We start from the raw sequence: 26,480 nt of genomic DNA on the forward strand, positions 1-26,480 counted from the left end.
TGTTAATCCAAGTTACCCTCTATATGTGTGCTAAATTTCATTGTAATCGGTTCAGTAGTTTTTACGTGAAAGAGTAACAAACATCCATACATCCATACATCCATACATCCATACATCCATACATCCATACACATAATAGATAATAGATAATAGCTGTGTTTTACCTGAAAATAAAACACATATTAAATACTTACCTATATTTGAAGCTTACTTATTGAGAAGGCACCTAGCTTTTTCCGCCTATTTTTCCCTCTCTTTCCGTTGTATATATGCTATCTCTCTCGCACACCTCTCCACCAGGTGGCGGGGCGCTCGATAATGTGCGGGCGCTGGATGTTTTTCATTGAGTCGAAATCCACAACAGGTGGACGTTAAGTGTAAGCTTCAAATATAGGTAAGTATTTAATATGTGTTTTATTTTCAGGTAAAACACAGCTATTAAACACTTGACCGTAATTTGAAGCTTACTTATTGAGACCCGTTTGTTACCCACCTGGTGTAGAATATATGGACGCCAATGTGAATTTGAAAACATAAGTAATTACTTATTTCTTTATTTGATAGAGTAAGGTGTGCAGATAGTATACCTACCAATAAATCACACAAATTTTTATATTATATAATATATTAACAATCCCAGATGAAAAGTTAATCAAATAAGAACCAAAAAGTTAATCATAATGATTAAAAGTATTAGAACTTATGAGATTGGTTCAAGTGTACCTTAGTTAACCTTTTGGGCTTGAAAAGTTAAAGTTACTACAATTTCCACTATCTTTAGCGTAAATCTGCGAAAGCGCCAGTAACGACTTTCAATTAAGCATTTAGATGTTACTTACAAAATGAAGCAAAAGCTGATCCCGACGAGGCAAAAATACCTCAAACTCAAACCTTTATTTATTCAATTAGAAGTCTGCAGAAGCACAATTGAATCATCTTAACATAAAATTACCACCTGTCTCAACTCACACAGTTTTAACCCAACCTGCTACAAGCAGACAAGAAGAGACCTTGGTCCTTACTTTTGGGGTCAGAAATAAATTTAAAAAGGTCACCCCTTGAATAAGGCAATAAAATATCAAAACAGGTAAACGGTTTTAATTATAATACAGATTTTTAACATCCAACCAAACCGTGCGATATCTATTAATGTTTAGAGCCAACGCCACCGATCATAATCTAAACATGGCTAGTACTTTCAGTACAATGCATGAATTATTTATTTAAAACTGATAGGTCATAAACTCTGTACTGAAAACAAATATACTGAACTCAAGAGACTAAAATGATAAGGAGCTTATCTGTGTCCCAAAACTGCAATTACTACAGCCAAGTACGTTACTTCTAATCAATTCGGTTTTAAGATATAATTATGATTTACATCAGAACTTATATACCGAAAGCCTCGGGACTACATAACGTGACTTATTTATAATAATTGTGTTTGTACATAACACTAGGCAGTCAACAGCTATATGAACGTCAGATAGGAAAAGAGCCTTTATCCAGTCAGTAACAAAGGATTTTAACTATAGGTACTTATTCTAAAACAAACAACTACTACTAGCTACTCCGTATGACTTTTGGGTAGACGGAGGCAAATAGGGTTTTTATTCCAACTATATCATTTGATATTTTGAAAATGTACTCCACATTTTCATACCGTCAGAGTCATTTTGCAGATTATAGTGGTGCGGCACTGAACACTGTCTATTAGGTGGCTGGTGCTGCTGACCGGGCCTTCAGTTCCGCTTTCCAGAATACCTTCACCCTTCTAGGTGCTACTACTACTGAAATAGCAGTACTCTATCGCGTCGTTCAGGTCTGTAACCGACAGGATTTCTCATATTATCGTAACAACCCTCGCTCGTTCTAACGAGAACAAATTATCGCCAAGGAATTCTGCTGCAGGATAATGGCAAGAGAGATTATAAGCTTAACTATGCATTATTATGTTCAGGAATATGGTAGATTTTGAATACTATCGTCGTCTGAAAGTATCTCCTTTCGATTAACTTCATTAAGGATGCAGATCTGATCCCATCTTTGTTCCGTAGGAATGCTTCGACAGTCTAAACGTTACACTGGACAAAGAAAATTGCCCTAAATATAGTCGGTTGTTCCAACATCCGTAATATGGCTAGCCTACCTTGCTAGCCCTTGATTGTATCTGCTACCAATGGAGGCATTGGTCTTGTGTTGTCCACAGTTGTGCGAGTGCAAAAATGAAGAACTGAGCTCGTGGGGAGCTATGTCAAATGAATCTGTAGATTATGACAGTATATGACGGCTGTGGATGCGAAGACAGGACATTACTTTATTCATCCGTAAACACGCGAGGCAGCCACGGACAGCGATATAGCAAGAACTAAACTAGCAAAGTTTAGTTCGCTTACCAGACTTTGTCATGTTTTAAATGCAGTAGGTATATCCTCTGTATAGCATTGCATTTATGACTATTGATAAACTTAATTCACCCGTAAACACGAGAAGCAGGCACGGAAAGCGATATAGCAAGAACTAAACCAGCAAAGTTTAGTTCGCTTACCAGACTTATATTTTAAAAGCCGTATAGTCTGTACATTTCATTTATTGCCCCCCCCCCCCCCCTCAAAGCAAAGAAATGAGAAGTCATTTGGCAGAGCTTTCTCGTTAAGGGTAGGGGTTCCAAGTAATATCTAATAATAAGAGGCTTTTGTTTGGAAAGATATGTAACTCAACAGTCAGTATTCTCAGCATTCGTTGAGTACTTAAACGTTTTACGATAATAGTTGTATATAACTTTATTATACAATATAATAATCCTGGTGGGATGACAAGAAACTTGTCTAACAAACGATTATCCTAATCCCTCAGCGATTTATTGTTTGAGCCCTGAAGAAAAATCTCATGGGTGCAATAATGAGGTTTAAATTGGTTGAAAAAACGAGTCAAATAAATTGCCTACAAGACCGGGCAACTAATATAGGCCTATAAGAGGTCAACTATACGTAATCAATCGTCATTTGTTACATTCAATCGCTTTGCGATTAAAAAATCTCTTCCGATGTTTTTACATGAAAATTGGTCGGCTAGTGCCATTGAATTACGATACCAAACATACCGTTGACACAAGGCTTGGTGACAATCCTCGAAACCACCGCCACAAATCATCTGCGAGATGATATTTGATCCGACTCGCCTTCCTTTGTTGTGAATAGGCTTTGCATTGGTAAATACGATTTGTTCAATTCCAATATCCATAATTGGTAAACCAATGGTGGTTTCCTGATTCCTGAAGCGTAAACTTTTAGGATACGAAGTATCAATTTCATGCGCCCATTATTTAACGTCTCTAACCTTTATTGTATTTATTAGGTCATATTACTATACTACCCACTGTGAAGTAGATTTCAAAACCTTTTTCTACCTACCTTAGAAGAGTGAAGATCCGATACAGTCATATCCAAAAATTTCTTTCGTTGGTCCTCGTTGACGAAAGCAAATATCTATGATCATTTTAATGATCAATCCTTTGTTTATTTGCACCAATCGCCATCAAAGCCCCGCGAGGGCTGATATATTCCCCGTGGAGACGGTTGCTATCAAAGCCCCGCGAGGGCTGATATATATTTGCACCATGTCTCCGTGAGGTACTAATGTAATCAAAGCCCCGCGAGGGCTGATATATATTTGCACCATGTCTCCGTGAGGTACTGTTGTAATCAAAGCCCCGCGAGGGCTGATATATATTTGCACCATTTCTCCGTGAGGGACGGTTGTAATCAAAGCCCCGCGAGGGCTGATATATATTTGCACAATCTTTTCCGTGAGGGACGGTTGTAATCAAAGCCCCGCGAGGGCCGATATATATTTGCACCATTTCCCTGCGAGCGACAGCTGCGCGAGGGATGTTTGTAACTAGAAATAAGTAGGGCCTGCCAAAAAATGCTTAAGAGACACCCTGCGAGGGTGGATTTGACCTGGCTAACCCCTGCGAGGAGTAGTGGCCACATTTATGTATTCTGCTTCGAGCAAGAATACACCTTAGTGCTAATATAAATTAGCACTAAGGTGTATTAGCAGTAAATAATTATTTAAATAATATAGCAATTAACAAGGTCCTTTAACTTATTTTCCAATGTTAGCGACAACTGTCTAGGATGAAATAAGAATTGATTTGACAATGGTAATTAATTATTATGTTTATATAAAAAAGGACTAACTATTTAATAAATTCATAATTCAAATCAATTCACTAAATTTTTAAAATGAACTTCGATTCATATTTATTTTTGTTCATGCAATCGATGTAACATTTAGTTGCTTTATATCCGTTAACATTCCTTACGAACGCAACCATACCGTCGTAGGACGTTATATTTAATTGCACAAAATAATCTCCACTCACCCGCAATTTTTTACTTTTTGTCAAGGTGTACAAGTTTATAATATTATTCTAAAACGTTAGAAGTGAATTGTAAATCCTTTGAAATAAATGTATCTAAATCTAATTTATATTAAGGTATCTCGATAATTATATTATACGATAACCCTTTCAGCACAAGTTCAGTAAACCAAAGCATTTAATTGTAAAATTTTCGTTTTAACAAAAAAGTTGCATCATTTGAAACATAGGAAACGTAATTTTCAATCAAATTAGCCGTGTGTAATATGTCTACTTTCACATAAAAACGGATCAGAATAATACTCATAAAAGGACACGTATAAACTACGGATAGTTTTGAATGTGTGGAACATTCATGGTACGTATCTACATGAGCGAATTCCATCATTATTCAGTTGAGCGGTAACTCCCGTACGATTTATAAAATAATATCACAACATGTTCTGACATGTCGTGACTTCTTGGAGCTGACTCATCTCGTTCGATAATTTTTAGTAATAAACTATGATAGGAATTCCGAACCGTTCCTAGCGATAACGACAATGTAATAAAGTCCACGTGTTTTCCACCAAAAATTCACTTGTAACATTGTAATAAAAACACATTAATAAAAATGAAATAAAATATTAAAAATATCTATATACAAGAGAGGGTATTTGATATATCTAGTAATATCAAATAATCACAAAAGTAATATTAACGATTCGAGTAAAGCCGAACGGTAACACCGTTAAAATAGCTTTACTCACAGTATTAAAAATTCAAATATTAATTAGTACATATTGCATAATGAAATATTTCAAAAGAAAAGTTACTATTTCAAGTAAAATGTAACGGTTGTATCGTTAATTTTAAATATCTTTATTCATGCTATTAAGTATTTAAGCATATTGAAAAATAAACTATTGCTGAAGGATTCATTAAAAACCTCAGCATTTTAAATAAAGTCCAACGATTATACCGTTGACTTTAAAGATTTTTACTCATTTTTAAGTAAAATATCATAAGAATAGATTAAAAATAACTCACTGTACCGATCCGACGGGATACACTTTTTAACACTTTTAGCACTTGCTTTAAGCAATACTTAATACTTAATAGCACCAAGGTTGTAGTCTTGTAGACAACCTTCTCGCGGCGGAAGCTAGACGCCAATGAAAAACATCCAGCGCCCGCACATTATCGAGCGCCCCGCCACCTGGTGGAGAGGTGTGCGAGAGAGATAGCATATATACAACGGAAAGAGAGGGAAAAATAGGCGGAAAAAGCTAGGTGCCTTCTCAATAAGTAAGCTTCAAATTACGGTCAAGTGTTTAATAGATTGTTTCATAATAAAAGCTCTTACTTTGCTTAAATTGCCTGAAAGATTTTTATCGATCATCTGCCTATTTGTACTACTATAATAGGTATTTTCGTTGTTTGTATTTTGCCTGTTATGTGTACAATTATATTAGTATTTTATAAGAATGAAGTACATGGTATAAAATTTTGTAGCAGATAAATTTAGTAAAAAATAGATCATATATTTTATTTTATCAATTTCTAAGGTTTTCAAAGAAAATATAAAATTTATAGAAGACATCTTACCTTGTATGTCTGCTTCATCGAATAAAATAAGCATCGGTATACAAAATATGAAGCTGACGAGCCACGCGCCGAATATCAAAGCTCTGGCGCGACGCCCTGTGAAATAATATAATATTATTATATACTGAAAACCATTCATAAAAATACAAGTAAATACAATAAATAAATCATTGAGTTAACATTTTCGTATTTTTCTTACGTTTCTAGTAAAATATTGGTTGAAGAATGAAAATGAATTTCAAGCATTAATTCTTAAATTGAGTATTTGAATTAAATTTTTTTTTGTGATAAATGGAAAGATTATATATTAGTTTTATAACAAAACTGTTTTTATTTTTATTTTTTTTGCAATAATTCAAAAGTTATTTCAAAATAAAAATTAGTCTTTGAATCCAGTACCGAAGACACGCCGACAACTCCCGAAGCGTCACACGATCGCGTGTGACGTCACAATGTTAGTTTTCACTCATTGCAGTTGATAGAAAATTGAATATAGTTTGAAAAACTAAACAGGACAAAAAGATAAATTCATGAAATTATTGTATTGTTACCGGGTTTTTATAAGTATACAAAATTTAAATTAAATCCGTGGGTCTAAATCGAATCGAAAGGAGAATTGGTTACATACAAACATATGTTTTAAGCTGATCCTGGCGATCCTTATCAGGATAAATTTATGATATTATTGTATTGTCATCGGATCTTGATAAGTGTTCAAAATTTGAACAAAATCCGTCGGTTTTAAGTGGGTCAAAATCGAGTCGAAACTTCGAAAGGAGTCGGTTACATACAAACATACAGGTGAAGCTAATAAAAGCGTGTTAATAATAAATACAGTGTTTTGATCTATTTAATTTTGTTGTCATTATTAAATTACATATTAATTATATTAATTGTTAATTATATTATTTAAATTTATATTAAAAATGGCGAACCTCAAAAGTTATCGTTTTGTATCATTATGTACGAATACTACAAAGGCAACTCCTGACAAAAATCGGTGATCATAAATATATCAACATCAAGAATATTATTCGTAACTAACTAACTAATTCGGAACCAACTAACAAATCGTATGTAAACGCTATGTACTGCAGTTAATAATAGCTATAACATTATGACGTCACAACTGTGGTGACCAGTCATGGCGCGTTTTTAGTCACGTGATTCTAACTTAAATTTCATCAATTTTTAATTGCTTATAATTAACGGAAAAATTTTTTTTTAAGTTATTTGCATTAAATATCAATATTATTAATAATAAAGTTTCAAAATACATAAAAAAAATCAATAATTTTTTTTTATTCAAATACTCAATTATTGTAAAAGTGTACAAATACATTTGAAATATTATTAGATTTAATAACAATCTTAACTATATTTTTAACATGTTAAATTTCATAATACGTAGCGCTATAAAATAAATTTACTTATTAACTTATAGAAAATGATATAAACTTACAGCTTCCCGTAAAATTCATAGGATGCGTGATGGCATCACACCGGTCCACGCTGAGCGCGACCAACACATACGTCGATGAATACGTAACTACACCCTGCAAAAATATTTCTATTATTTATTTTATTTTTTGGGATCAGTAAGGAACTACTGATCCGATTTGAGATTAGCGCGTTCAAACAAACAAAAAAACAAACTCTTCAGCATTATAATATTAGTATAGATTACTTCAAATCAACTACGTATATTTAATCGACTAAAAACCAAGAGAGTTATCGACATAAAAACATTAAAAAATGCTACGTATTGAGAACCTCAGTTGTTTTTAGGAACGTCGGCTAATTGCTTGGTGAAGCATTCGTCATCAAATTGTACTTAGATAATTTAATTTTCTACTAGTTCATTCGTAGTTTCGTATTTAAAACCTACGTACATACTACCACCTATAACAGTAGAACTACCTTCTTAAAAAAGTCTTCAAATTAATGAAATTTCTGTTGTCATGACAACTAACATAGTCAAATAAGTGCAGTTAATTTTTTGTTTAATTTAGCATTGAGGTATTATTACTACGTAGTACATAGTAACTCAATGTCATTTAGTCGCTTTTTTTTCAAATATTATATACACTTAAATTGCTTTAATTTGTCTCAACCTGCTAATTATCCAAAAATAGCTATTAAAACGTTAATAAAACAATAGAAAGCTAACAAAGCTGTACAAATTAAGAACACGTCTTCAGCCGTTATTTCTTGAATGCTTCCTTTTGAATTTGACTCTAAGTCCCAGAGTGTTTCGTATTAATTAAATGATGACAATATTAATAAGAAAAAAAGGCAAGAAGTTCAACAATGTTTTTGTACATTCATGTCATTTAATTTTATACTACAATTCTTATTTCTTTAGTAATGGAATATTGCACGCCTCATAAGCGAAGCGTTGAGGTGGGTACTACTGTCACTTCGCGCAAAACATCTGATTTTTCAAACTTAAAATGTCTTTATGTATCATACATTGCACTTGTAAGATAATACATACACACACATATTAAGAAAAAACACTATTTTTAACATTCATGATATTTTTGATGTCATTTCTGTTATTTAAACTAGTTAAAAAACAGTTTAAAAAAGTTCTGTCTTGGACGTCCGTGTGTCTGTATGTGCGGAGGATTTTCTTGTTAACACGATAGCGACCGAAATACTTTACTAATCGAGTCTTTTTTTTTTCTCTTACGCTTGAGTATGCTCAGGAATAGAACCCTTTCATTTTTCAGGGTCTGATTCGATGTGGTTTAATTGTTATTAAATAAACAAAAATAATAATTAATAAATAATTATTAAAAAAAAATTATGAGGCGTGCACTTTTGGATTTTCCAAATTATTTAAAACTACCGTTTATCTATTTAAATCATTAAACATTATTTAATCCTTAGATTAATACAAAACAGTTTAAATAATATAATATGTAGGTATTTTAATCTATTGTTTAATAGTGTAAAGTTAAACCTAAAACTACCTTATAAAAAGTACTTTTATAAAATAAAGATCTAAAACTACAATCAATGTACAGAAATAGGATGTATGCGATTCAATGAAATTTAATTACACACGTTAAAACTAACCGAATAAATCAATAGTACAATTACAGTATAACTACTGCGATTAAATTTATATCTTGGCACGATTCGACGAGGATTAAAGTTTCAATAGCATTGTTTATTCTAACAATAGGACTGTCAATTACATAGAACATACCTAACATTGAATTATTTTTAGAAATGGCGGTGAAATATTTTCTAATTGTTTTAGTGGGACATGATAATTCACAACAATAGTGTGAAATAAAACTTACCAAGTGAAGTTATTTATAAATAAGAAGTTATTTATAATTTTACAATTCCACAATACAAATAACAATTATTTCTTTAAATTCTATTCTCGAAAAAACATAATGTGACCTAAATATCAATGATTATTCTAGAATCATGGACGTATAAAAAAAGACGGACGGTATATCGCCTAAACATTGAGTGAAGCCTAGTAATGGCGGCGAAACATCCATGTGTGTGTGCCATGTTGCCATGGCAACAGCTGTCCTGTTGACAATGGCGGCTGTATTTTTTTTTAAATTTTGCCGTAATAATTTTGTCATTAAAACATAAAATAAATAACTTGCTTCCCTGTGGAATGTAATCCCTCGTGTTTTGTTATTTAAAATTGTACTGTTTCGACACCATTTAACCACGCAAGACGGCATTTTGAATATTTTTTGTGAAACAGTGACGCAGTTAATCAGTCGGTAGTTCACGACGTAATGGCGGCCGACTAGCTTACTATGGTGAGAGTGTGTGCGTGTTTATTGTCTTTACACGATCGCTAGCTTACTATGGTGGCTTCACGTTGTTTGTTCGTAATACGGCGTCCGTCTTTTTTTATACGTCCATGTCTAGAATGTTAAATTTTCTTTCTCGGTCGAACGTACAGGATTTAAATTTCGAATAATATGATTTTTTTTTAATTTAAGCTGCCAGCGCCATCACGTCGAATTTTTTTTTCCAAAAAGGTTTTATAAAATTCCTGATTCGAGAAAATTAAATGTCAAAGTTGTTTCTTAATTTTATATTGCTATAGAAACCTGGGAAATTAATTTCTTTTTATAAAAGTTTTGCGGAAATTCAGTCAGGATTTTAATCAGGTGCTAACTCTATTAGTTTGTATGTGTTTTTTGATTTGAAGTTATTTTTATTGTTCCTTTTTAAAGTAATCAATGTATTATAAATATTTATTATAGAATAATATTCTATCCTTTACTGTGATATATTCGCACTAGTGCGTATCAGTATTTTGACCAACTACACAATAGCGCATTTAGAAATTACTGCCATTGTTGAATATTGTTGCATAAATTGACATGAAACTCTGTTCCTTCCAATTAAAATTAAAATATTAACATTGTGGTTTATAATTTTAGGAATAGTACTACAAATAAACTTCTGATAATATGTTAGATATTTTGAAGTATTCACACCCCTTAACTTCAATAATCAATCAACTAATTCGTTTACTTTAACCCCCGCATACATAATTTTGCGGTTGTGAAATTTTGCATATAATTTGCAATCAATCGAATTACACAAATTGTTTGTGGTAGATTTACGTGTTAAGATATTGAATAGAGGAACTTAAAATAGAACATTTGGTTATTAAGCATAATATAATATAGCAAAACTAAACGACGCGCGGTTTCACCACTCCCTGATAACGTCGTTGATAGACTATTTGACACTTTTTGACGTAAATTTTCAAACATTATTTTGTTTTGACCACACTACACGACATTGGCAAAATTGTGGCAACGCAGTACTGCCATAAATTAAAATATTGAATTGAATTGTTTTGACCACAATTACTGTCCGCTTTTTTTTCTTTGCTTTAACTGACAGTTAAGATAATCAGGAAGCTGTTAAACCGGCCCTCACTACCACACACAGCTACCACAATACAATATGATTAAAATGAATATTAATAATCTTGATTTCTAAATAACAAATAAATAATATAATCTTACCTGTAAATATTTCATCAGCTTACAAGCTATTGAACCAGCGAACCACGAGATGGTGACCCGCTGTATGAGGTCCGGCAGGACGCTTATCAGCCCCACCCATAAATCTGGAACAAAATTACTTTACGCACAACTAATCGCATTTATTAACTAGCTGTTGCCCGCAGCTTCGCCTGCGTGGAAAAGATAAATTTTCATGGTACAAACATTCATCCCCTATTTAATACACTTGGGATGCCAAATTGCAGCCCGATACGTCCTGTGGTATGGGCCGTGCGTTGATAGATCACTATGTCAGGCAGTCACCTTTGAGTTGTGAATATTTAGATTTAGAGATAGATTTAGATGGAAAGCTATACAGTGTGAGATGAGGTACTTGTTGATAGTTATGTTAAAAATAAAATGTTAAATGTATGGAAGATTATAGTCATTTTCGCAAAGGTTGGTGGTTATAACCACTTTGTGAAAATGATGTTATAAGTAAAAAAACGTACCGGCCGAATTGATAACCTCCTCCTTTTTTTGAAGTCGGTTAAAAACAAAATGGTGTTGATAGGTTACCAACACGACATTTGATCTTCCAAAATTGCATCCTAGCGCACACACGATTAGATGCCAAGTAAGATGGCATGATTCATCTATCGTGAGCGAAAAAGAGATAACCGAAGTATATTGTGGCTAATTAGCCACATTTCTCGAAGATTCTATCTTCATCTTTTTACGTATAATTAAAATCTACTATGAGTAAATAATATATGCGTCAGTCTATGATTCAGCAAGAATAGTTAATTAAATTTTCCTACGAACAACGTATCATATTAATTTACCGCCTTCTAAATCTCTTTGGAACACATTCCATAAGAATCCCTCAAAGTTGCTTTATAATAAATTGAACAAACTTCGCGCTGCTGTTATCTTTTTTATTGTGAATCAGGTCTTCTGTTTTTAACTGAATAATAAATCTTTTCTAAAAAACATCCAGATTCTAAAGTGATACGAAATTATTTAAAAGAGCAACTATGGAGTTTCTTGCCGATTCTTCTCCATAGATACTGCTTTCTGAATCGGTGGTAAATTTTAAAAATATGTATTGACGTTTCAAAAGTGCTTCTCGAAGAAGTCTTAGGCCCTTCGCTCATGGAGCTACTCAAAAAGAACTAGTCACAAACTCAAATTACTAACGAGTTGCCTGAGCGTCACAGCCCATACATGTTCTATGGAGATTCGCACACGACGCGACTAGTTACTAACTGGTGAGTAACGCGTTAGCAACAAATCACGTGCGACGCGTCGTGCCGGTCTCCACGCTACTGGTTTCCCGAGTTTCTTTGTTTTTTATGATAAAAATGAACGAGCAAACATTGACAAGTGACTGAAACCTTATAACTTGAGTAGCGTTGTATGCGAGATACAATTTGTAACTGGTTTGTAATCGTAATTACTGATTAGTTCAGTCATTTTTGAGTAGCTCCATGAGCGAGGGGCCTAATTGAATAAATAAGGCCCTTCGCTCATGGAGCTACTCAAAAATGACTGATTTAATCAGTAATTACGATTACAAACCAGTTACAAATTGTATCTCGCATACAACGCTACTCAAGTTAAGGTTTCAGTCACTTGTCAATGTTTGCTCGTTCATTTTTTTATCATAAAAAACAAAGAAACTCGGGAAACCAGTAGCGTGGAGACCGACACGACGCGTCGCGCGTGATTTGTTGCTAACGCGTTACTCACCAGTTAGTAACTAGTCGCGTCGTGTGCGAATCTCCATAGAACATGTATGGGCTGTGACACTCAGGCAACTCGTTAGTAATTTGAGTTTGTGACTAGTTCTTTTTGAGTAGCTCCATGAGAGAAGGGCCTTAATGTTTGAGTTTTTTTGAGTTTGAGTTTTGACAACTATTCTATCAAATAAAAAAAGAATCACGTCAATCGGTAGAAAACACACGGAGTTATCGACTTCTACTACTATCGAGAAAAAACAATACAGAATTGAGAACCTTCGTTTTTGGGAAGCTTGTAAATAGACTTTGTATAAAAGCTCCATTAGCCAACAATTATTTTCAATACGATAAGTTCGAACTAAATGTTAATTGGCATGTTTTGGCACGTACGATAACCTAAAACTAACTACTTCGGATTTGGAGGATCATATTGAACAACAAAAGATGCTTAGTGGGTCGTCTTAACGTTCTATTTCAGTGTTCTAACCACACAACGCTGTGATGTGTCTATATTTTCGTATTTGAATTCCATTTTATGAATTAATTAAGGTGAACTTAAGCTATCATTTATTATCATTACGATATATATGTCGTAGGCAAATTGTAGGTATTATTTCGCCGAATATTCGTAATCAGAAATTTTTCGTTTGGAGGGGGTGGGTTAGTTAGGTTCGTGTTTTTAAAACTACACAGAAATAGGCTCGCGACCGTCTTTTTGTAGAATTTTTGAAAAAGTAAATCCTGAGCATATTACAAAATGCCGAGCATTTGTAAACAGCGAGATTATACAATTTGCCTGCGACATATACAAACGTAAAATTAATATGTTTGAATGTTGAGTTTCGCTACAGAATTTCCTACAGTTAGATCAAATAGAACGCAGTACAAAAACTGTCTATTCTTTTTAACAGGTAACGTGGGTAATTACGTCACGCAGTGTAGCCTACTCTTACAAAGGACCTAATTGATATACCTTTGACTAGCATTCACTATTGAATGGCCTTTTATTGGGTGAATCCATTAATTAAGAGAAGAAGATGATTTTCCTTAATGAAAGATAAGTAGATTACATGTTTTATTATGATCGAAGACAAAATAGCAACTGTAATTTTTCCATCTACCCTCAACATTATTATCTATTAAATTTATATTTCTGCCGTTTGTTTTTGCTGTATTTACATAATAAGTAAGATGTGATATAAATCATATTATTACAGTTTGAAATATTCTTTGTCTAAAAAATATTTGTCTTCTTTAATTTTTAACTCATATTACTGTTTCTGTGTGTGTGTATGTGTGTGTGTTTTCTGTATTATTAAATGCTTTTTGTGTTTTCTGTTTTATTGTAAGTATGATTGTGTTCTATGAATACACGTTTCACCTATCTATCTATTTGTCTAAATAAAGAATAAAACTTACCAGCTATAGCTAAATGCATGATAAAGAAGTTCATCCGACTTTTCCTGGACTTTGTGAGCAGTAACGCCAGGATGACGGTCGCGTTGCCGGCGACGATTGCCACAAGCAGTACCCATAGTACTGCCAACTGTGCTGTCTGAAGGAAGAAGAAACGACCTCGGGATATAAAATAGTAATTGGAACATTAACTTACATTATACTATGTTGACTTATCTGAACTATTAATAAAGACAGGTATGCTGTAATTATTTTGTGAGTTTTTAAACGATTGATTCGATTTTTAAATTGTCCTCGTTTAATTTGCATAGAGTATTTGATTTTTGCATTGTGCGCGTAGTACCTATATCAAAACAGTTTAAACGTGAATACGTAGGTACTTTTATTATATTACTAGCGGTCCGCCCCGGCTTCGCCCGTGGTACATGTTTACGTTTTCTCTACATAAGAACCATCCTCGTACTTCAAGGAATATAATAAAAAAATAATTATCGAAATCGGTTCAGCCGTTCTCGAGTTATGCGCTTACCAACACATTTTGCGATTCATTTTTATATATAACTAGCGACCCGCCCCGGCTTCGCACGGGTGCAATGCTGATACTAAATACACTGCAGAAAAATTGTGAACGTTGTATAGGTATAAAAATATAGCGGCCCGCTCCGGCCTCCGGCATCGCACGGGTATAAAATACATAGCCGGGCGGCCGCAAACGCTACGTCCTGCAATTTTTAAATCTGTAATATCTTCGAAAATATTCACTTAAATCATACGGTGTAAAGGGCCATATAGATCTATATTAAATGAACAATGTATCCATGGTATTTAATTGGTTAAGGATTAATGCTGTATTGGTTAAAATCGCTTCGAAAATTAGCCATTATTTGTCGTAAAAAGTAAATGACAAAAAAAAGTTATTGTGGGTTATCCATAAGAGATAGACATATACCATCGCGGACTTTTCTGTAGACCTTTTCAATGTGTATAATACTTAGTACATTATTTTGATAAAACTCGTAGGGTTCAGCCTGCGTTTGCAATGTAAGCGGAATAAATGTAATTTTTTACGACATCACATTAGAAACCTCAAAAATAACAGTACTTCTCCACTACTTAATGGATCTTATTATACATATAAACCTTCCTCTTGAATCACTCTATCTATTAAAAAAAACCGCATCAAAATCCGTTGCGTAGTTTCAAAGATTTAAGCGTACAAAGGGACATAGGGACATAGGGACAGGGAAAGCGACTTTGTTTTATACTATGTAGTGAAGATATTATAAAATATAAAGGCATTGGTTAGAACAAGAGACAGCTCTTAGCGAACAAAATAAACGCCACAAAAGTAGTTCTTCCTAGATAAATAAGGAAATGAGGAAACAAAAAATACCCGTTAGTTGACAAAGTTAATTATATAAAAATTTGTCCTACCTTTTCTCTTCCTAACCGGGAAACGAGTTGTTATTAATTACATTGTGTATTCCCTTAGAAACTTTATTTTTCTAAATACTACACTTATTTAAATCTACCTTTGTTTTTGCTTTCATTAAATCATTTTCATTTCACGTCTCATAACTCACAATGTTCCTGTATTCAATCATTTATTTTGGCCCTTGTATAAAAAAATGTTCTAACTATTATGTTTTCTAATTGAAAAATTATTTTATGTTTTGTTCTAAAGAAATTGAAAACAAAACATTTTCGTTCCTTATTTTCCATTCAAGCGTTAAGTCGAGATTAAATATTTATTCCATGACACGATCCTCATAATGCAATTTAAAGTGAACTGAAAAGAATTTGAATAACGGGCTAACGTTAATGGTTTTCTGTTGTAAATTATAAGAGGGTAAAGTTTTGCATAATAACGCCCCAGTGCAGTTAGCAAGCAATCTTCAACGAATAAATTGACTTGAAAGTTGTACCTATGGATCATTGACTTGACTTACTACGTCGTAAACTATTGAGTTGTAGATTTAGTAAACAAAATAGCGGATGTATTTGGGAATTAGCGATGCGGTCTTATAGTAAAAGAGAGATGGTTTGATCCGGATGGAAATCAACTATTAAAATTATATTGAAATAAACAAACCCATACTTTAGCAGTGGATTAAAAACTGTCCATAAAACGCAATAAATTTAATATTTCCCCATCATAAGAATCATTGTCTATTCTAGTACAAATAAAGGGATGATGGTATCAAAATCAATTAAATACTACTATTTTATTCAATAAAGCTTGTGTAGTGCTTGATGCACTGCACTTCAACCAATTAAGTGATTCTTGTTAATAACATAAAATTATTACTACCACAAATTAGTGCGTGTAGTTTGTAAAATTATACGTATTTAAACAAGATTAGAATACTGTGTCTAGACCCATACTTCAGTGGTCTCTCAAACAATTAATTGGAACCCGAGTGAGGATCTCTAAGGAACATTTGACGTTTAAACAGGCAATTATGAACTTTATCGCTCAATTATACAGTTTAAAATTGAATATACGAAGGTGTCGTCTCCATAATGCATAAGACGACGAAATTTAAGTGACTTTTATGTCTAAATCTATAGTGTTAGCGTAAGTTTTTGCTTGCCAAATGAGCCAGATAATATTTACATAAGTGAGTAGTTTACAACATTTTTAAAGAAAATAATAAATTCGTGAAAACACGAAGCTTTATAAAGCTTATGGCTAAAAAAAATAGTGGAAACTACAAGTCTACTAAAGTTGTCATACCTACTATAATATTAAGCAACTACAACAATTATTATTGACGAAAAACAATATTCATCCTAAAAACATTTTTTTCATTATGCTTGTACTTTTTATTTCGATAAATCATAAACCATATTTTATAGGTATTAACAAAACAATTTTTTAAATAATTTACACAACAATAAAACTATATATGTACCTGGTAGAAATAAAATTTGTTGATGGTAACATTGCTCGTCGTATTCCCATAGTATGTATCATTTTCGTCCAAAAACAGACTGCAGTTGTCGCACCCCACCTCTTCCATGCCGCTTCACATTTTGTCCCTTGATTATCTGTGGACGAAATATCATTAAGGCAATGTTTATCTATGTCCGGGTAATTTCCTGTTGCTCTTTCTACTGTCCACAGAAAATTTAATTTCAAATTTGGAATTTAATAAGGTCAGTGTGACAGCCCTATTTCTTAGTTTGGATGTTTTGGATGTTGTTTAGAATTTTAATTTGGCCTCGAGAATGTGCCTTGGAAATAATAATAATCAGTGTACTACGATTAAGGCAGTGTCTATATATTTTGTATTTTTAAATGAAATTACAATCATAAAAGTAAAATAGCAGAAATCTCAAATGGTGAGTTTCTATTTTTATTTGGATCAAATATTACCTTATTTGAACTATAGCCTATATTTGGTATATTTTATTAATTAACGATTTACGTCAATATGTATTTTATTTACATACTATAATTAATAGGTAATTGAACTATTTGGTTTGATATAAATTGTTTTATTGCTTTTCTCTTAATTCTATTCCTTGGCCTTTTCTCCTTGAACGAATTCGTTTTCATAACCAATTTCCTTCCCAAATATTATTTTATGCGCGAAATTTGACTTCCAGAATGTCCACCAATAATAAATGTAATTTAAATGTATTATAATTGTATTTTTAATTTCACAGACAAAAAAATCACACACGATCATTGAACTAACAATCCAATTCTATAATCTATAATGTCGTTCGATTCAAATCGAAACAGATTGGTAGAATGTAATGCTTATTACACACAATCCGAAGTAACCATTTACTGTATCGAGTTGAACGAATTGCTTCGGATTAGACGGGGTAAGTATGTAAGTACATCAGTGATTCAATCGTGTTACTTACATGTTGTAATTCTCATTATTTTTGGTTGTAAGATTCTTCTGATAAATTTTAATATAAGTATATAAATCTCGTGTCACAATTTTTGTCCTCAATGGCCTCCTAAACCACTTAACCGATTATAATAAAATTCGCACACCATGTGCAGTTTGATCCAACTTGAGAGATAGGATAGTTTAAACGTCATGTAGGTACCACGGGCGAAGCCGGGGCGGACCACTAGTACAATATAAATTGTACGTTCCATATCATATGTTGAATTTTCCCACTGGGACACGGGCCTCCTATAAGGGTACAGGCCATAATCCACCAAGCTTGCCAAGTGTGCGAAAGAAGTTTGAGATTATTAAAGACGTCTGTCCGGTTCAAAATACCTCAAATGTAAGTTTTAAAGTTGTTAATGATTTTTGCAAAAAAATACTTAGATTACCTAATTGTTATGTAGACATCGATTATAGGATATAAATAAAAATTATTTAATTTAATTACACTGTACGTATGTTAACACACAAAAGTAAAAAAAGGTAATACCTAAGGTAATTCAAATTTCAAATAAGCCCGTGTACCGTGAATTTTGTTCCGTGTGTCTTGAATTTTGCGTAGAAGTGTTAGAAAGTGGCTATAGCCTAAGCAAGTTTTGTCAAAACTAAAACAAACATAACATAAACATACAATTACATAACACAATGAGCTAGTTATCAGTTGTTATCTCAACCTTTTATTAAAACCCGGCTAATCCTCGCCACAATGCTACCCTTTCCTTATTTTAATGAAATAAACGGGCTTAACAGAAATTTGGGGCCCAAAAATTTAATTAGGACCGTTGATGAAGTCTTTTCATCTCGATATTATTATTTTTAACAAAACTAAACCGCCTGCAAATTGTCGGAACTAGATCAAATTTAAATAAGATACAGAAGGCACAAGCTTTCATATGAAAAAAAAAATCATTAAAATCGCTTCATCCAGGTAAAAGTTTATAACAAACAAAAGAAACAGTCGAATTGAGAACCTCCTCCTTTTTTAAAGTCGGTATAAAAAGGGTTTTCGTCAAGCGTCTGTATCGAGAGACGTATAGTGGTAATCTACAATAGCATTGGATATCTATAAGATTCCACACTTGTGACGAATTGCTTTTAGTAGTAAGCTTCGATAGGATTTCGTTGTGTTTTGTGTAGAAAGAATTCTCATCATTCAATCAATATAGAAAGACTGAGTAAAATCCCATTTTAATAACAGCAATCGAGATCAAAACTTTAAGCTTCTTAATCACAAATCTACTATCGGCTTTATTATTTCTAACATATCATAAAAAATGTAATGAAACTTCCAAACTGATGATTCACTTCAATAACTTGTGTATAAGTTTATTAATTCCTGATATCATAACGAGTAAGGAAACAAAAATATTCAGCTCAAGTTCTTAATAAAAACAACTCTTAACTTATGACCAAGAGCGTAGTTTTTTCCTCTCCACATAACATATAAAGCTGTGTCATCGCCCTGCTTACGTCTAGGGCATTTACATACTCTGTATTATCTAATACTATCTTCTACACCCGTCTTATCAAAATATTACGTCTTAAGACCACTGCTCTCAAATGTGTTCCTAGAAAATTCTAGCAATTTCATATTTCTGTAGTCATGGATATGGCATTCGGAAAAAGGGGCTCAGAACTTCTGACTATGAAGTAATAGTCTTAGAAAATTTATCTTATAGGGCTCCAGAATCCGACAAATACATTGGAGACTCCGAAGCGAGCAGGCCAGTTAAATATTTACTTTACAGATAACCATATATACCAAGAGATAAGACCAAGGGTAGTATTGATTTAAAGGCATATTTCAATTCAGCAACTGAATTCCAGAAATAATAATATTTGCCACATTGTACCCAAGAATATTGCCTATAAATAGTAATAACAAGCAGAGAGAAAAGATTTCCAAAACTATGCCCGTAAATATTTATGCTAAATAGTTAACATGAGAAAATTCTTCACATCGCAAAGGATGGATTCTGACATAAAACCAACATAAAACTGAATGTGGATACGAACGCTCATAATGGAATGGTTTTGCTCGATAATATTTTTCTTAGGTGAGTTTATTATTTTGTTCGTACAATTTACACAGGCAACTAACCCGAAGGAATGACATTTGGCGCCGTAAAAATTTATTAAAACAATACTTTTGTTCGTTTTGCTATGGAATTTATAGGAATTGTTGGGAGATAAAATTAGGCAAATTTAAAAGAATTAGGTAGGTACTATCTCATAGCTTAGAGTTAAGACTAATTAAGTAATCTCTTTTTTTTAATTGTGTGTCTAAAGATATTCTGTAAAATATAGCCACAATTATTTTAGGACTGTCAAAACAAAACAATCTAATGTAACAAAAAAATTCCTCTTTCAGATGTTCTCATCAATATGCCGCTGTATAAAATATTCAAATTCGTCAATAGCCATGAGCAGATGGTATCTGTTGTTTTATCATTTGCATCCTTTCTACATTGGATTTAAGGTTCAATTTCGCTGAAATTAAAATTGGATAATCAATCAATCTGACAGCGATTCGGGAGCCGATATACAAAGTACTTAATACAGTCGATCAAATTTGCGAGACCCTGTGTTAACAGGTGGGTTACAATTGCTTTTCTTTTAGCTCCTACTTTTTTAATAAATGTCAGAATTTTTTTAACAAAAAATTAACAACTTGTAAATAACTCATAAAAAATATTTAAAAGAACCAACAAAATTATTTTTATTATTTTGGATAATTAATTAGGAAGAAAGTGTAATTGGATTTTCAGGGTTTCGATTTTCTAAAAATAAATTCTCGAGGAAACGATGAACAGAAGGTATTTATGTTATTTATAATTTTAATTATGAATCTTAAGATATAAATAGATTTCATTCTTATCCATTCTTGCCCTTTTCTCAATGGTTTACTTAATAAACTTTTCTTAATAACTTCAAAGGCAAGGACTTCAAAGGATCACAATAAGTCAACGTTTTCAGGCAATGTCTGAAGAAGTACCTAGTGCGTAATATAACAAATTAAATGTATCGTAAACCCAGTGTCTACAAGGTCAAGGGAAACAAAATCTCATTTCAAGGAATTAAGTTCCTTGTGCCTCGGTATTCTTAATGTGGTAAAGTGATTCGGAGGACTAACTGTAATCCAATTTGGGAAATTCGTGCGAAATATTAAGTGTTATATCTAGTCTGTAAAAAAGCAGATACATAGAAAAAGAAATACAAAACAAAAAAGACCGTTTGTGCCTTAGAGCATTAAATGCTCTAAGGTTTGTGCCAAGAACACGTGTCAGAAGTGAAACTTCTTTGGCAAGATTCAAAGATATCAAAATCGTTGCCATCTCCATGACGTGGCGGTATTGCCATGACTGAACCTTGAAATTTTACTCTCAACGCGCCTTCACGAACAGTTTTACTTCAAAAATACTTCTGCAATAGCTATATTCTCTCCTGATTTGCTCCTTACATACAATTTCTAATTTCTCATTAGTTAAAATAAACATCCGACACATTTCCGGGCCAATACCATGACACGAGAATTTAGCTTGACCCACATCCTTGTCTAAAATTCTTAAGCTTTTACAATAAAATCCGATTCATGTAATTAATCAGTGACAAACACCATGTCCCTTAAGAAGGGTCCAAAAATGACAAATAACTGACTGACTTTTCAAATTACGCAATCAAGAAAATGGAAATGTAAACTTTTCGCTTGAAATATAATTAGGAGCCTTCTTTTTGCATTATGGTTGAACTGTACTCTGAAAAGGTAGATGTTGCTTATTAAAACATACCAAATATTAGATTCCAGTGTGGGTGTTTAATATTTCATGGGTTCCCAAAACAATGTTTAACAGAACATCTATGAACGCTTTTCGTTTCTTTTCATCTAACCATCATCATCTCAAGTCGGTGTGATAATATTAACATTCTACTTATTATGATAAGCTTTTAAATGTCGAGAAAAAAATCAAAAAATCGAAATCGAAAATTATTCGTTTACAATGAAATAGTAGCTTGTACCCAATTCTGCATAAAAATCAGAATTAATAAGGTTAGAAAACAGTTTTTAGTTAACCTTTTTGACTTTCCCAATAAAAACAGTTTCGAATAATAAATCAGCCTAAACCTTATCTGGAAATTAGCATAAAATCACAAAGCAAACTAAAGGTATCCAAAAGTTTGGATCATAAACTCAATCCACTAACGGGAACATTATCGCATGATAATGAGGCAAGTTTAAAGTTATAATGCAGAGTGCAAATTTGTGTAAGCCACTGTGGCTGAGCGTTAAGGAAGGACTTGGAAGTATCTCATCCCAACGGGATTACTATAGCAAGGAATTACTGCTTTCCGTAGGCGGGATCTGGTTTGTGCCGGTTCTATCGTTCTCATAATTTGATTTGTTAAACTGGAAAATAGTGCTTCTAAAGTTTGTTGTCTGAATTGTATAGTTTAGAACATTGAGATAATATTAATATGGAGACGACACCGCCTAAATCACTTATGTTCCACTCAACATACGTCATGTGACGTATGTTGAGCGGTATTTTTTAATGGTTTTAAAGTGAAACGCATCAAACATGCCTTCGTGTGTGTTACGATATTGCACAAATAATACAAATAATACGGAAAAGTGCAAAGGAATAACTTTCATCGTTAAGTACCTAACTAGATAATAATTTTTAAAACTTAGTTAGAGCAAAAAAATGGCGCACAGATTTTGTTCGTGGTGTCTCCTCCATACGTAGTAATATTATCTCAATGGTTTAGAAAGGTTTTGTTGCGCTTCAGTGAAATATAAAGAGATTATAATATTTTGCTCATGGATGCTTGGGTAAATCATAATTTTGGCAACAATTGTACAGAAGCTTTGGTAGATGCTTATCTTTGTATTGCGCGGTAATATTCTCTTGCCTTCAGGGGACTTGTAAACTCGTTTGCCCACTCTGCTAAATACATAAAGAAATAAAGGGTTCTAATAAAAAACCTCACCATGTGTATCGTAGATTTGTGAGGTATAAGGTTTAGTTGCGGATAAAATATATTGGCGTCTCATTAAAATGTTAAACAAAAAATAAATCATGATAGAATATAACAGTTATTTAAGAAAAATTAAATGAATATGCAGATTTTTCTTTCAGTTCCGACTCAACCACTTATAAATCACTGGCATAACTTTTTTTATCAATAAATCATTTACAACATCTAAACTAGAAAAGTAATTTAAAAGCTTGGAAAATTGTTAACTAAACGTAAATTGTTATGAGGCAGTAACTTTTTCTCACCTTAAGGAATTAAGTTAAACATTAACTCGAAATTTCTTCGGAGATAAACAGCTTGGGGCAATTTACGGGAGCTTCAAGGTCAATTACGAAATAAATTCACTTTTAAATGTTATTTGAAATAGAATTTCGCTACTTTTCGTATTTATTTTTGGGTGTTCAAACAACTTGTAATGCTGAGTGTTTAATTGATATGATTACCTTTGCTTCTTTTCTTGTAATTTGGGAAATTTTAAATGAATTAAGCTTTAAAATAAACTATATTTTTTACAGCAAAATTAATATTAAGTTACGTAATATAAGTTAGTACGTTTTAGTATACGTAAAAGAAAATCTAATAATAGATTGGAATACCTACACACTGACATAAATCTTTTTTCCATAAATAGTTCTCAATCTATTTATAACTATTTCATACATTTATCAAAACCATATTCACAAATCACAAGAGACGAAACAAAAGCCACAACTCTAAGTGAACGTTTATATTTCATAATAATTAACACTTCCTTGTTTCAAATTACCAATACATAACGTACGAAATGCGAGATCTTGAACACGAATAGAATAATAATTGTCTCGACGCAATTAATTTTACGTATGAGATACTGTTATTTAGTTAATTTTGTACTATCTTGTCATCGTGTGTTATTGTGAAATGTTGATATATTTATTATTTTATTAGAACTTACTAGCTGTCCCGGCAAAGATTGTTCTGCCTTACTCTTATCATTAAGCGGTATGAAAAATAGATGTTGTCCTATTCTCAGACCTACCCGTTATGCACAGAAAATTTCATGAGAATCGGTCCAGCCGTTTTGGAGGAGTATGGTAACTAATATTGTGACACGAGAATTTATATACCTATATAGAGAAGAGATGAGGAAGATGGAAGGTGTGACTCAAGAACATATTTCTCGACCATAATAAATTACTAGCGGTCCGCCCCGGCTTCGCCCGTGGTACCTACATGTTTAAACTATCCTTTCTCTCAAGTTGGATCGAACTACACATGGTGTGCGAATTTTATTATAATCGGTTAAGTGGTTTAGGAGTCCATTGAGGACAAACATTGTGACACGAGATTTATATATATTAAGATTGGTCAGCTGTAACATAACAAAGTTTCCAAAGGGTCTGTAACGGGTTAATCAGGTAATTTCTTAATCACTGTTTATTTTTTAATTTACCATGTGCGATGAACAGTGAATATTCGTAAAACCACGAGTGGAGTCAATAATATTGTTTAGATTGTTTTCTAAGTAAAACATTAATTATTATCAAATGATTTCCGATCCTGAATCTCTGATTTAAATTCTATATTTATAGAGCTTATTTTTAAATATTTAATTATATCATATTTTGTACCTTGTTATGTTGAAATTGATTCAGTTAGTACTGATTAATATTTTGTCTGTGCCGCTTACAGACAGATTGGGCTGATCAAGTAGTAGATAGATTATTAATATGAACATGAAGGTGGTCAAAGAGTTACCTAAAAATAAAATATTTGTTCAAATGCATGAAAAATCTGGGCACTAACTCATTAATCACGTATTTGTTAAAACAATCAACAAAAGGGACTTTGTGGTGAACAAAAAAATTCAATTTGTCGCCTTCATAACTTAGACGTTGGCTGCTAATGCCGACCACATTATGGAAGTTTTCGTCGTTGGTGTTTTATTAAAAAGATTTCTTACATTCTTGTGCATAGTTTTCACGAAATATTTTAAATTTAAGTTTTGTAAAAATATCAAAGGTAAAATTTAGTTTAAGCGATAGTCTATACAACTTTTTAAAATCTATTTTCTAAGGTAAATTCTATAGTAGACATTTCAAAGCGTTACTTTATACCTTACATAATTAATACATTACATAAATTAATATAATACATTTTATAGTATTGGTGCCTTGAAAAGAGCAAGTATCCTTCTTGACCATTTTCTGCATTCCAAACAGATGTTACCTCCTCATTGTTAATTCTTCCTTAAACATTTTAAACAAGGAGGAAAGAATAAACCTTTGAGCTCGAGTTGATCCTTTTTACTGGATTAAGATTCACATATGAATTTATGATTAAGAAAAGTGCAATTTGTATGATGACTCATAAATTAATAGAAACAGAAGAAAGCATTAATATTGAACAGATAAACAGTAGCAATCTGATCTGAAGTCACATAGTGCTGCGTTGGCTGAGGGCAAATATATTCATATAATAGCAATGTTTGTTGTGACAGAGCTTGATGGAACAAACAGTTTGATGTAGCAGAAATATTGCTTGATTTACAGTTTGGTATCAGTTTTTGGTAGATAGATACCTATCTGTATACCTGATAGATATCTATCTAGATACTAGCGGTCCGCACCGGCTTCGCCCGTGGTACATAATATTTACGTTTTCTCTACGTAAGAACCATCCTCGTACTTCAAGGAATATAATAAAAAAAGAATTATTGGAATCGGTTCAGCCGTTCTCGAGTTATGCGCTTACCAACACATTTTGCGATTCATTTTTATATATAAGACTAGCGGTCCGCCCCGGCTTCGCCCGTGGTACATATTTACGTTTTCTCTACATAAAAACCATCCTCGTACTTCAAGGAATATAATAAAAAAAGAATTATCGAAATCGGTTCAGCCGTTCTCGAGTTATGCGCTTACCAACACATTTTGCGATTCATTTTTATATATAAGAAGATTAGTTTGAAAATTATTTGCGGTTGAACTGTGAAAGTTATTTAGTAGGTAAATGAATGCGTAAAAGTTATTTTGGTATAATATATTAGGACAAAGCTAGTCGTCCGCTAAACGGATGAATAAAATAAATTAGTCGTCCGATTACCGGATGAATAAAATAATTTAATCGTCCGATAACATCTATTTATCTATATGTATAGTTAGGTTATCGGGGTTTCTTTAGAGAACTGCCGCACGTATTATAGGTTTTTTGTGGGGGGAGGAGGGGGGAGGAGGGCACACGTTGGTATTTGATTTTTTTTTTGCGCGTCGACGGAGCCCCGCTTCGCGGGGCTCCTATTTCTGTGTAGTTTTTTTTTTAAGAAACCTAACCTAACCTAACCTAACCTAAACTTGATTTTTTTTGCGCGTCTATTTCTGTGTAGTTTTTTTTTAAGAAACCTAAC

At 32.8% G+C, this 26,480-nt stretch overlaps 1 protein-coding gene and 1 long non-coding RNA gene across 2 annotated transcripts in view; both read right to left on the reverse strand.

Annotated features, from left to right (window-relative positions):
- Positions 1–26,480, reverse strand: part of LOC149484873 (uncharacterized) — a 174,955-nt gene that overhangs the window by 41,588 nt on the left and 106,887 nt on the right. The window lies entirely within an intron of this gene.
- The window catches only part of LOC149484875 (cardioacceleratory peptide receptor-like), a 59,623-nt gene that overhangs the window by 23,835 nt on the left and 9,308 nt on the right, over positions 1–26,480 (reverse strand). Inside the window, exons 2-6 of the mRNA XM_089701202.1 lie at positions 17,057–17,192; positions 14,145–14,280; positions 11,005–11,108; positions 7,437–7,530; positions 5,975–6,070 (exon numbers count right to left, since the gene is read on the reverse strand). Coding sequence (XP_089557328.1) covers positions 5,975–6,070; positions 7,437–7,530; positions 11,005–11,108; positions 14,145–14,280; positions 17,057–17,164 — 538 coding nt within the window. The 5' untranslated portion in view covers positions 17,165–17,192. The remainder of the gene's footprint in view (positions 1–5,974; positions 6,071–7,436; positions 7,531–11,004; positions 11,109–14,144; positions 14,281–17,056; positions 17,193–26,480) is intronic.

This window comes from Colias philodice, chromosome 11 (assembly GCF_061535455.1).
Source record: "Colias philodice isolate Cphi_HAF_F1 chromosome 11, ilColPhil1 Martin Lab GWU primary, whole genome shotgun sequence".
Classification (NCBI taxonomy): Eukaryota; Metazoa; Arthropoda; class Insecta; order Lepidoptera; family Pieridae; genus Colias; species Colias philodice.